The sequence below is a fragment of the Bos indicus x Bos taurus genome, chromosome 7, assembly GCF_003369695.1.
Source record: "Bos indicus x Bos taurus breed Angus x Brahman F1 hybrid chromosome 7, Bos_hybrid_MaternalHap_v2.0, whole genome shotgun sequence".
Lineage (NCBI taxonomy): Eukaryota > Metazoa > Chordata > Mammalia > Artiodactyla > Bovidae > Bos > Bos indicus x Bos taurus.
Genome location: NC_040082.1, coordinates 92,186,050 through 92,199,296, shown reverse-complemented (window position 1 = coordinate 92,199,296; position 13,247 = coordinate 92,186,050). Strand labels below are relative to the sequence as shown.

At 54.6% G+C, this 13,247-nt stretch overlaps 1 protein-coding gene across 8 annotated transcripts in view; it reads left to right on the top strand.

Moving 5' to 3' along the window:
* The first annotated feature begins 35 nt into the window (after nt 1–35).
* The window catches only part of RANBP3 (RAN binding protein 3), a 50,939-nt gene continuing 37,727 nt past the window's right edge, over nt 36–13,247 (top strand). For 7 of the 8 annotated variants that reach the window (XM_027547424.1, XM_027547423.1, XM_027547421.1 and 4 more), the window contains exon 1: nt 122–245. In XM_027547424.1, the coding sequence (XP_027403225.1) occupies nt 224–245 (22 nt within the window). In that variant the 5' untranslated portion in view covers nt 122–223. Of the gene's footprint in view, nt 246–13,247 lie in introns of all 8 variants that reach the window. The other variant, XM_027547422.1, reaches the window with a different exon arrangement.

Below are 13,247 nucleotides of genomic sequence, written 5' to 3'. Positions count from 1 at the left end.
GAAAAGGAGGCGGGGGCGGTTAATGCGCAGGCGCGTGCTACGAGCTTGTCCTGAACCGGACTGCGATCCAGAGCGCGTCTCAGTGCCGGGCTCCGCGCGCAGGCGCTAGCTGCCCGCCTTGCTAGGAGTCGATTTGGAAAGTGCGCACGCGCAGGAGTTTCTGGCAGAAAGCAGACGAACCCGGGCCGGCGCGGGGCCTTGTGGGAGGGCTTAAGGAAGTAAAATGGCGGACCTGGCGAACGAAGGTAGGGGAGGCGCCGTCTGGGGCCAGCTGGCGGCCAGGGAACGGGCGGCGGGAGGTCCGGGGGCCACAGGCCCGAGGGGTGAGCACTCCAGGTGCGGGGGGCCTGTCTGCTCCGGAAGAGCGGCCCAGCGGGCCTTGCAGCCGCCCCCCATTGCGTCCCCTCAGGCCGGGCTCACCCGCCCGACTCATCAGTCCCGGTAGCCCCGGCCCTACCACCGTCCGGCCAGACGGCCCGGGAGACGGCGGGGATCGCGATCCTGAGGCCCTTCCGCCTCTCAGGCCAGGCTGGGGGCCGAAGGGGGCGGGAGGCACGGCCGCAGCGCCTCGACCTCGGATGTAAATAGATCTCGGGGCCTGGTCGCGGGCCCAGCGCGCCACGCTCTCTCCCCGCCCCCTCGTTCTCGGGGACCCGGGCTTCCCTCTTCCCTGGCCTGGCTGCCAAGCCGGCCCACCCCCTAATCCTGTGGCGGTGCCCCACGCCAAGGATTGAGAACGTCAGGTTTGTTTTCGTCCCCACCCTCAACTCTGGCCCCCAATTCCCGCCAGTTACCCCGGATCCTTAGTGGCGACCGACAGTCGCGCCTCGTCTTGGCTCCTTGAGGCCCCAGCCGCAGGGTGTGGGCCGCTGAAAGCCCTAGCTGGTTTTCGGCCCTTTTTTTGGTTGCACTTCCAGAGGGAGACAAGGTTGTGTGATCCCCTTCTCTGCGAAGCGCTGACATCCCAGCTGAACGATTTTGACAAGGTTACAGTTCCGAACGGCTCAGAGAAAGCGCGCCATCAGCCGATGTCTGATGAAATCCCCTGTGATGTTCAGATCGCTCGTAGCTTCAGGACTTTCTGAGGCTTGTGTTTAGCTTCCTCCGTTCTTAGGTGCACAGCTGCGGGCAAGCGGTCTTGCCTGCCTGGCCCTGGTTCCCCCTCATACGTTGCTCCCTGCTGGCCTGAGGTTTCCCCCGCACAAATGACAATCCTAAGTGCTCACCCTGGTGAAGCATTTGGGGCAGTACCAGGTACTGTTCAAAGACTTGGGCGGGCAGCTATCTGGGGAAGTCCTCGCTCTGCACAGAAGTTCCCAGAGGAAGGTACCATCAGCCCTGGTTGTCGGTGAGGAAACTGAGTTAGAATGGTTAAGTTACTCCTCCAAGGCAGGTCACATAGCTAGTAAGGAGCAGGGATGTGCATCAACGTGGTCTAACTTCAGAGCCCCCACTTCACCTCTCATCTGTACCACATCTCTTTGATCAGTTAAAGGAGCTGGTGGAGGGTTGAGGCATTCCATTCACAAGATCCATTTAAAGGCAGATCGGGCACTGGATAAAAGAGAGTCAGTAGGACACACCTTATATATTTGCGAGTTTGGCCCGTTCACATTCTTGAACTCAGGGCTCATATTCAACACCTCCATTTGGATGTCATATCAAATAAAACCCCTATCTTTCTCCCCCAAACCTGCCCACCCTGCCAACTTTCTCCCCTAGTAGTAAATAGCAGGTCCAATTGTTTAAAATTGCTCAGGCCAGACACCTTGAAGTCGCCCCTGATGACTTTCTCTCACACGCTGCAGCACATCTTTGTCTGTTCTACCTTCAAATCTTTCCAGAGAATGACCCCTGTTGCCACTGCTTGGTCCTCCCTGCCATCTTCACCCATCTGGCAGCTTCGCAACCCAGAAGGCAGACGACCCCTGTGCCCCAAGACCTCCCTGTCCTCTCCCCCACCGCTGTCTCCCGACTTGGCCTGCTTTAACTACTCCAGCTTTCTCAATGCCCATCTCTTGCGCGCCATATCCCCCTCTGTTACGCCTCTGGACCTGCCGGTTCCTCTGCTTGAGTCAGTCTTCCTCCAGTTGTCCCTGTGGCTCACTCCTGTACCTCCTTCAGGTTCCTCCTCACATGTTGCTTTATTGAGAACTTCTCCGACCACCTATTTTAAGTTTTATCCTCATTCTCTATCCCCTTCACTCTGTTTCATGTTACTCCACAGTGCTTATCACCTACCAGCAAGCTGGGTTGACTTGCTTGTCTGACTACCCCTCTTCAAAAATGTAAGTTCCATGAGGAACAGGGTTTCTGTCTGTCATTAATGGACCCCCACCCCACCCTGATGTAGAACAGTGCCGGGCACAGGGTATAGGGATCCAGGGAATGTTTGTTGAATGAACAAGTGAGGTGTACCTGTGAGCACAAAGGGGAAATTATGGATTCCGGTTATCCAGGGACACCATGTCTAGCATAGGTACTGGCCCGTGAGCTGTCAGTTGCGTAGCTGAACTGATCAGTGTATAAAATAGAGACAATGGAATGTTTTGTACTTAAAGTTTTTGCCTAGTTAATGCCACACTCACCTAGTACTTTGCCTCTGACACTAGTTCTGGCCTCAAAAAAGTCGAATCCTAGTGGCCTTTTGTGCCTCCCGTATCTCTGCCGTGCTTTAGTTGGTTGTCATGTGTTTCTCGACTCTATTTCTGGTTTTGGCTTGTGCAGCCCGCCAGCATGTTCAGTTTCTCATCCTCTGTGTGAGCGAGGACTTCCTTTCCTATGCATTGTGAAGCTTAGGGGACTGCCCCATACATGTGCGTTCCCACTCGTCGTTGAAGCTCACACGCCCTCTTGGCTTCTGTCTTTCTGGACTGGGATCCTAAGCAGACCCATCCTAACTCCTGGGCATCTGTAGAGACAGAAAGCAGCGCATGTGATCCTGCTGTGCAACAAGGGTTGAGAACCGCCAGCTTGAGTAGTGCAGTACTGGTTAAGAGGGCCGTGCTTGTGTAGAGAGAAGCATTTCCAGATGTGTGTCGAGTTCAGCGTCTTGTTGGCTCTCGTTGCCATGGTGATCTCTTCAGGGATGGTGACAGCCACTCCCACAACCCTTGCTGGTAGTCCTGTAGTCTGTGACTTTTAAAGTCCCGTTGGAATGTTTCCTAGGAGAGAGTGAGTGTGTGGTGGGAGGGAGGGGCGGTTAACCATCTTGTCTCTGGAGTTACTCTGCCTGGTAGACTGGCATCAGGGTGTGAAGGCAGCGTTTGGTTTCTGGTGAAGGTGAAGAAGGTGAGCAGAGCATATTGGAGCTGTAGGAGACCTTGGATTCTAGATCCCCGCCTTAAAATTTGATACCATATACACATGAGGCCTTGCTGGCCTGCAGAGACACGTGGTGGAAACCCGAGAGATGGTAAGGTGCAGGCTTCTCAGCTTTGGTCCTCTTGACACATTGGACCAGATGAGTCTCTGTTGAGGGGCTGTCCTCTGCTGTGTAGGGTGCTGAGCATCCCCACAGCGTCTTTGCCTCCATACACGATGCTGGCAGCACTCCCTGCCTTGTGCCCCTCCCCCAGGGGCCGGGACCGTCAGGAGTGTCTTCAGACATAGTGTGTCTCCCTCAGCCAAGGCCTGTGGCGTGGCGTGATGGCGGGCCCCAGTCTCTGCCTGGGAACTGGGCTTGTGCTTTGATTCTGCCTTGTCCTCTCTGAGTGACTTTAGGCAACTCCTTAGCCGCTTTGAGCTTCAGTTTCCTCACCTGTAAAATGAGGATAATGGTAATTGTATCTATCACACGGTTGCTCTGAGCCCTGGCTGAATTAATACATATAAATGATTTAGCACCTATCTCAGCCCAGTAATAAACAGTCAGGAGGAAATGGAAGCTATTTTTACCATGGAGGACTTATGTTATAGACACATTTAGCTGAAGTGCCCAAGGCAAAGCCAGAGAGAGCAAAAAGCGAGTTTGAACGAGGTGGCCTTGGGGCGCGCCTAGGATGGGATGCAGCCAGAGCTGGGCTGTCCGCCCTCTCTGGTTCTGTCCTGACTTTGATCACATGACCGTCTAGCCACGGGCTCCCAGCCAGGGCACTCTGGGCATTGGGGCCAGAGCATTCTCCGTGCTGCTTCGCTGGGTGTCCTGGGGTGTTGGTCTGTTTCCCTGGCCTCCACCCGCTGGATGCTAGTAGCACCTTCCCGCTGTCATGACAACCAGAAATGTCCAGACGTTGCTCAGTGTCCCCTGGTGGGGGGGTGGGGGGCTCCCACTCACCTGACTTGTTTTTTGCCTTTTGTTTGTTTGGCTTTTGGCCATGCTGTGCAGCATGTGGGATCCCTGACCAGGGATCGAACCCATCTCCCCTGCAGTGGAAGCTCAGTCTTAACCACTGGACTGCCAGGGAAGTCCCTCACCTTGTTGATTTCAAACCTAACCCCTGAGAGGATGAGATGCAGCTGAGTGTTTATTGATGCGCTTCAATGGTTGAAGTCCTCCGTTCACTTGATTCTTACCACCCGCTTGCCCTGCCCTCGACTTAATACTTAGGATAAGTGAGAAGCAATTTTTCAAAGTTTCATGAACTTAAACAATAAGCATTAACTCTGAGGTTTGCCCTGCAGAGTGTACATTGAACCCCCCGTGCCTCTCACCTGAGGCAGATTAGGGCTGAGGGTGCCACCTTTGTATACTTGGAAGAAAATTTTAAGTTCTGCCCGAGATCCTGTGTACAGACAAAACATACTTGTAGTTCTGCAAGTTTAAAACTTTTCCACCATATCTTCAGCCTGCCTCTCAGTTAACTGGAAAACGGACTCACCCAGCAGTCCCACTGTGGTCGTTCAGTCACTAAGTTGTGTCCAGCTCTCTGCAACCCCATCGACTGTAGCCGCCAGGCTCCTCTGTCCGTGGGATTTCCCAGGCAAGAATACTGGAGTGGATTGCCTTTTCCTCTAGGGGATCTTCCTAACCCAGGGATCAAAGCCAAATCTCCTATATTGACAGGCGGATTCTTCACACTGCACCATTTCCTGCGGGCATCGTTGGGTATAGGACAGGTCAGGCTCTGCTGTGTGCTTACACGCTGAAGCATCTGGAGAGAGGTGACAGGAAGTAAGGGCAGAGCTTTGAATGGTGTTGGGAAAGGGGCGGTGTTTGGGCCTGGCGAAGAGGGTGTTTTAGGTACCAGTCGAATTCCCACCTGAGTTCAGAGACAGAGAATGGGCTGGAGTAAAGTGGGAGATGGGGGCGTTTGGGGAGCAGTAGGATCCGTCTGGGGGACTTGGGCAGGGCCTCATGTAATGGGAACTGTCTGACAGAGGCAGCAGGCAGAGGTAGCTGCTCCTCACCTTGCTGAGCCCCTGGCAGGTAGCTCTCCATGGTACTTTGAAGTGATCAGGAGGCAGCCGGCTTTGCATTCAGGATCTGGTGGTGGCGCCCAGCAACAAGCAGCAGGGGTTCTCTGTTTGGTTTGGAGGTTTGTTTGGCCACCTTCCTGTGATCCCGTGGAGCCCTGTCCGGCGTGGCTGCACGCTCCTTGGTAGGAAGCTAGACAGCTCAGGGCCTCAGAGCAGGTGCGGCCCCCGGGTGTCCACACTCTGCCACGTCCTTGGTTGTCTTGGCACCTGGTGCAGCTGTGTAGCCCTCGCTGTGAGTCCTAACCCCGACTGCACTTAATGCTTACTTTAAGGAGGTTGTGGAGGAAAACTAAAACGAATGCTTGGCTGCACCGTCGGAGATGCAGGAGGTCCGCAATGTCCAGGACCCCACCGGTTTTCTGCAACACAGAGCCAGTTAAAAAACCACAGGCAGGAGTTGTGACCTCGCTTCCGGGGCAAACAGTATGTAATTTGGTCCATTGGGTTTGTCTTTGTTGCTGTTAGTTAGGACTTCCCTGGTGGCTCAGATGGTAAAAGCGTCTGCTTACAATGCGGGAGACCCGGGTTCGGTCCCTGTGTTGGGAAGATCCCCTGGAGAAGGAAATGGCAACCCACTGTAGTACTCTTGCCTGGAAAATCCCATGGACAGAGGAGCCTGGTAGGCTGCAGTCCATGGGGTCGCAGTGAGTCAGACACGACTGAGTGACTTCACTAGTCACTAGTTAGGAGCTGAGTAAGGGTTCTAAGGCCTCAGGGGAAAGAACAATCCGGATTCCTGATCTCTCTTGGAAAACAGCACCGGCCTCAGCTGATGTTCCTGCCCAGCAGTGATGTGCCAGGACTGAGGCACAGCGCCCCCTTGAGACAGGCTGTGCTTCCCAGTCACCACAGGCAGCCCCCCCCTCCACCCCCCACCCCCCAACCCCGGGCCTGCCTGACCTCGGCCGGCCTGTGGGCTTCAGGCCGGTGGCTCTAGCACCTCTCAGATGTGTTCAGAGCACTGGGTGTTCCATGGCAGAGACCCTCAGCAGACGGGTCTTGGTGATCCATCACTAATTCAGGATTCTGTGCACTGGAATTGCTAGCGCTCAGAGCAGCATTTCTTCAAGGTAGTCCAGGGGCCCTGGGAGTCCGTTTTTCAAGGGGACTTTTCAGCCTTTTCAAGGGGACTGCGAGTTCAAAACTATTTTCATAACAATGCAAAGGCATCATTTGCCCTTTTCACACTCCTTGTGAATGGATGGTGGATTTTTTTCCCAGAGGTTGTATAGTGCAACAGATGGGCTGCAGAAGCAGATAAGAAAGCCCGGCTGTCTCCTGTTAAGCCAGATGTTAAAACACGGGTCCAAATATAAAATAATGTCCCTCTTCTCCCTAGTGTTTTTGTTTGTTTCAAAAATAGTTATTCATAAAAGTGTATTATTTAGATAAACCTTCACTATTATTATTTTAAGTAAATTAACTAATTTCTGATGTTTCTTAGTTCAGTTTCTAACATGTTCTTATCGTTTAGTCACTCAGTGTGTCCAACTCTTTGTGACTCCATGGCCTGTAGCCCAGCAGGCTCCTCTCTCCAGGCAAGAATACTGGCATAGGTTGCTGTTTTGTTCTCCGGTTTCTAACATAATACATATCAACAGCTGTAGCTCACATTTACCCAAGTTCTTGGGCATCCTCAATAACTTACAAGTGTGGAAAGGGGTCCCAAGGTGAAAAAGTTTGAGAAACACTGGCTTGTGCTGGTGGAGCCCCGGTGTGGAGGGCCTGAGCAGGCCTGCCTCGAGCCTCGCAGGAATCTTGGACTGGAGCTGACAGGCAACCTCCTGCTGACGGCTTGTGGTGTAGTTGGAAGTGCTCTAGGTTTGCGTTTCATCTCTGTCACTTACTTGCCCAGGATCTTGGGCAAATTGTTTGACCTCAGTTCCTGCATCTGTAAACGGTGCTTTCTAGTCTGCAGGTTGTTGTGAAAGGAACGCGTGGCAGGTGATTGGCCCGCTGACGTGTGGGGATCCCTGTCGGTTCCTGCTACCTGTTAGTCTGCTGATGGACCCTAGGGGGAGAGAAAGCTCCTTTCGGGCCATAGCCAGGTTTCATTGGTGCTGGTGGGAGCTGTCCTCCAGCTGCACTGTGTCTCATGGGATGTTTGGCAGTGTCCCTGGTGTCTACCCAAATGTCTCCGGACATTGTCCGATGTCCCCCTTGGGGGCAAAATCACCACCGTTTGAGTACCCTTGGGTTAGGGGATTCTGTTGACCTCCCCCCACCCACCCACACACACACACACACTCCACACACGACTGTGTGGCATAGTCATCTCTGCTGAAGTCCTGAGATGCTGCACACATTTAAATACACAGACTGAGTGGGGAGGGAGAGGAGGTTACTCACAGAAGCTGGGGCACCACCCTGATATGTGCTGTCTGACGCACTGAGAATTTTCCTCGGTGTACAGCGTGAGCTAGGGATCTGACCCCACCTCCTTGTACATAATCAAGGTGTGGTTGCTCAACGTCTGCACAGTTGATGTGTGGGTGGCTCATTCTCTGGGCTTAGGGGGTCATCCTGTGCACAGTGGGATGCTGGTCAGCATCGTGATCTCCGTTTACCAAATGCTGTTAGCAGCTCCTGCCCTCGTGGGAACCAAAAATATTCCGACGTCACCCAGTGGGAGGGAGGGGGGCAAATAAAACTGTCCAGGAGTAAATTGTTTGCCAGCTAGGGCTTAGGGCTCACCCTGCCGACCTTTTTTTTTTCCTGTATGGCCTCTTGGCAGCCGTTGGCATCATGGTGTGGTGGACTTCATGTCCCAGTTAAGGGGGAACAGTGTTTTCCATGACCTTCAGCACTGTTCCAAGTTCAAGATGAGCGCCTTCCAAGATGCTCTGTGTTTGAGCAATCCCCTTGCACAGGGGTTGAAGCTCAGGGCCGGGTCTGTTGGCAGAGTCGGCCTGTCCCAGTGTGCCCACCTCCAGCCACTGAGTCTCAGAGCCCAGCTCATGCTTCCCAGTGGGTCATTCTGACTCCCCGGGCACCTGTTCTCCTGACTGAGACGGTAGTGGTTTCCCCACGCCCTGTTCAGGAGGCAAGCCTCGCTTTTGCATTGTATTTTAAATGCCTTTGCTAAATTAAACACCCTCCAGCCTGGCCACATAGGATTTCAGGAATTCGTCGGCCCAGAGTGAACGCCTCTGTGTTGTATCTGTCACAGCAGAGCAAGCTTGGGGAAAACGATTCCAGAGAGTGTGACTTCTACCGTGGCAGGAGTTAAAAAAGAGGGCCCCCTGCACTTAGAGGAGAAAGAACATTTTGCAGCATTGAGTGGCCACTGGGAATCTGAGGATCCAGGGCCTGGGTCACTCATCATCAGTCCCACGTGGAGGGGACCCCTATTCATGGAGTCTTGTTGTCAGAGTGAGGGTCGTGTCGGCTCCTGAGTGAACAGACCATGCTTCCACAGCCTCGCACAATCGTCTCAGCCCTCCCCCAGCTCAGACACTGGAGGCTCTGTCCTCAGAACAGACAGACTCCCATCCACCGGAGATCTCTTCCCCTCACCACCCCCGGGTGACCTTATTAAAAACATCCCAGATGGGAAAGATTGCCCAAGGACCCCTGCCAGCGTGGGGTGGGATGTGAACACCGCACCTCCACTGACTCCTCACCACACACCCCCTCCCTCCACCACCCCCCAGGAGCTCTTGGCTCACGTTGGCCTCAGGCCTCAGGGTTCTTCCTGCCCTTCATTCGCGCTGAGGGCTCCCCACTGCGCGCTCAGGGCTCCCCACTGCCGGGTACTCTGCCTTCGCCTGGCTCGATCCCTCACCCACTCGAGGCCCCCTTGTGACTCCTGCATGCCTCTGCTTCTTGTTTTTCCTTCCTCTTCCCACTAGAAGGGGGCCGTGGCCTCATCCACCTTTTGTCCTGTCTCTGGCCCCTGGGCCCTTGTGGGTGCTCAGGAAGTTGTACTGCTGCAAGCAGGGCTTGGCTGGTGGACTGGCCAATCATCTCGGTGATTCTCTCGGCCTCAGAAGGGTTCAAGGGATTCTGAGAGATGGAGTGTGTGTGTGGTGAGGTGTCCCTGTGTCCAGGCGGCCCTTGGAAAGGGACCGGCAACTGGAGTTGAATCCAGGACCCAAGCTTTGAGGTGGCGTCCGTGTATCTGCAGTGTCCTGTGCGTAATTACAGTACGATAATGATGCCAGCCGCTTCCCGAGCTCTGCGTGTGCATCGTTGGGTCCAGTCCTTCTGAACCGACGGAGTGGGGTCCCGTCTGCGATGACAGACACAGGCACGTGTGGAGAGAGTTCACCTGCTGGGGATCCCAACCCCGCATGGTGGAGGCCTGCCTGAACGCACACAGAACCCATTGCCCACGTTCCCAGGTTTCCTTGGTTGGTCTGCGGCCTCCGCAGAGGTCTTGTAGTCCTGAGATTGCCCTTGGGAACTGCACCCACCTCCCCCCACCCCTCCCCCCCTCCCCCACCCCGCCACCCGGCCAAGCCCAGTCTCAGCTCAGCCGTGCTCTTGTCACGCCATCTAGTGGTAGAACAGAGAACTGCTGTTGAAGCTAGCTCCCTGGTTTCTTGGTGGTTGTAGGTGAGGTTGCTGACTTTGATTTAGTAATAGGCGAATGGGGTTTTTCTGGGATTTAAGGCCCAGGGATATGCACAGTGCAGGGTGTGCCCCAGCATCTTGTAGTCTGAGTGGATGCGGCAGGGATGGGAAGGTCGTAGGGGTCTGCCGGGCCGATAATTCTAGAAGAGAAGAAGGCAGATGTAGCTTGGCCCGAGAGGTTGTGAGGGATATGAGGCAGCCAACTTGGAGGTCAGGCTTAGGGTCCTGGTCCCACCCCCACTGTGGGGACCCATCATGACTTAGGCACCCATCTCTCCAAGGCCTCCCAGTCTGGCTTCGTGATTGCAAATCAGAGATGATAAGTGATTTCTCTGCCATGGGGCTGTGATGACACTGAATGAGATGGAGTGTGTGAAGTGCCAGGGTCTAGGAATGGCCACTGAACAAATAGGAGCCATTTGTTATCCCCGCTGTTGTCAGGGTAAGGTTGGAGCCCTGAGGAGTGGCTTGATTTCAGTATGTGAAGGTAACGGTGTGAGGAAGAGCATTCCAAAAAGAAGGGGTAAGATCATCATCTCCCAACCATGTGCTCCTGTGGTCTCCGTGAGACCAATTGAGAGCTGCCTGAGGCAAAACACATTCGAGCACCAAAAAAGGAACGAAGGGGCCCACACCCCGCAGTGGCTGGGCCGTGGGGCCGCGGAGTCTGCGGTGCATGAGATCAGAGGCGTCGCCTAGCAACAGCATGATGGAGATCAGTTCCATTCTTCACTGGAGAATTAGCTGGTGGACAGCGTTGACACATTGGTGACAAATTCACCTTTATGTTGCTGCACCGAACTGTTTATAATAATTCCTGAGAAAAGAAACGGCTCGAAGGGTTGAGATAGTAAGTGTTGGGGGATTAAAGCGGTTGCCACGTATTAACAGACCGTTGTTTGTGTTGGCAAGATGCTTTCCATATTTTTTGCACAGATAAGAAGATTAAGCCACATCAGCCCAGGATTAAAGCTCATTTCACACAAGTACCTTACTGACATTTTGGTCAAGAATTGTAAGTGGCTTTCCAGATGGGAGCTGTTTCCTGGCAGGTGTTGGGGACATCATTTTAGTAGGGGGATAAACAGAACAGGCCCAGGTAGTCCAGTGTGCTCTCCTGGGTCTGCAGTTTCTTCAGTTTAGTTTATCAGACACAGGCAGTCAAGCCGCCACGGGGGGGTGCCAGAGCTTGTCGTGGAGCAGCCGCCCGCGGTTTCTGTGTACACACCTCCCTGCACAGCTCAGTGGAGAAGGCAGGCCTGCGTGCGGGGGTGAGTGTGTGTGTGTTTCCAGCTTAGACGGTGGAAGTGTTACACAGAGCATCCCATGGTTACACGTTTGACAGATGAAGACGGCGTAGCTTGCCTCTCCGTGGAGCGTGCACCTCGGTGTGGGTCTTCATTTTTTCTTTGAGGACCATAAGGATCTGCCCTTGGCTTAACTGCATGCTTGCTCGTCCAAAGCAGATGGTCTCGTGACTTGGTGAAAGCCCACCGCTCACCGGCTAGTTTCTTTAGGACTCTTCCAGAGATGTCTGTCTAGAATGTTCACTGTAGCTGCTTTATTCCTGGTGTTACTTCTCAGAAGAAAAGCCTCAGTGTCTCAGCTTTGAGGCCCTCCTAAGCGGGAGTGATGGGAGGAGACAGGCGAGGGCAGGGACTTTCTCCCTCTTGCCCCGTGCTGCGGGGATAGCAGTGGACGTCAGGGGCCAGAGTCAGGCCTGCCTGGGTTGGAGGCCCAGCCCCACCTTGGACAAGTCACTTGGCCTGAGTCTCCGTTTCCTGTTCTGTACACTAAGGACCTGCCCTTTCAGGTGGTTGTGAAGATTCAGGACAGCGTTGCCGGCAAAGCGCTGAGCACCTGCCTGGTCCATCGGTGCCCCACAATCAGTGACCGCTGGCCCACGGGTGAGACCATCTGAGGGTCTGGACACCCCATCTGGGAGTGTTCTTGCTGTGACTGCATGGCAGAGGCTGGGAGGCATTTAAAGATGGGATTCCCAAGACCTGTGCCACCCTGGAGGGTTGGGACACACACCCTTCTACCACGGGGCTGCCGCTGGGGTCCAGGCCAGCTCCTTGCATCTGGGCAGCTGCCGCCACCCATCCTTTATCTCGGGACTCTTCCACCTTAGACTGGCTTCAGGTCTATACCCGCTCCCTCCCCCTTTCCTGCTGCGTCCGAAATAAACGGACAAGTCATTTTGTTTTAAGGGTTTTGCCACCAGTCAATCTCTGGGCAGAAAAGACACCAGTGAACCCTCCCTGTCCCCTGCCCTGCTTGTAGCAGTGGTGTCAGAAAGCCCACGGTTTTAAATCTGTCAAGCATGACGCTTTGTAAAATTCGCCTCTTTTTTCTGACCCTCCTCACCTCCTCTTTTAGGAGACAGTTTATGGGCCCTCTTCCTGACAAAGATGTCACACAGATAACAGAGGTGCCTTAAGGGTGGGGCTTTTACAGCTACCCACACAGGCACCCAGCCATCTGAGGACTTGCCCCCAACCTGGGCCCTGGGTCAGTAGTTTGTGCTTTAGGAGAAGAACCTGGCTCCTCGGTGACCCTTTCTTACCCAGAGACCTCCACTCCCAGCCGAGAGGATGGTTTGTGGCCCCTTGGGTCCAGAGGCGGCCTGGAGCTCAGGGACCCCCTGACTTCTTCACAGCCATCTTAGTTCCTTTGCTCGAGAAAGAAACTACCCGCCTAAATGTTATCGGTGCTTACCTTCCAGGAGCACCTCCCCTGGGCTGTGCAGTCGCGGGGTTGCACCCCACTCCTCTCACCCTGGGCTGGAGCGTTTCCCACCCTGACCTTCCTCGAGTTCCTCCAGTGCTTCCTCGTTCCTCCCAGCTCCTGGCTGCCTGGCCAAGTGCTGCTCCACCTTCTGCTTAAAGGCGCTTCCTCCAAAAACCCTTCCCTGATGGGCTGCTCCTCTGCAGCCCCAGCCCTGCACTCTGTGCTTCCTCTGTGTTGTAATGTTCAACTAAGTCTGAAGTCGGCTCCTGGCAGGCAGGGGACGTGTCTCTCTGTGTCACCACCACACCCTAGAAACCGGCTTGACGCCTGGCACACGGTGGGCGCTAGATGTGTGGAATCACTGGAACTCCTAGTTGCCGAGTGACTCTCTTGATTGAATCTGTGGACGTCCTGAGAGGTGCAGCCGGAGGAGTGGGGCCAGGCTCGGCTAGGCAGGCGGAGCGTCCCAGCAGTCACAGCCTCCCACAGTGCCTCGGGGAGCAGGGAGGGTCCCCGACATC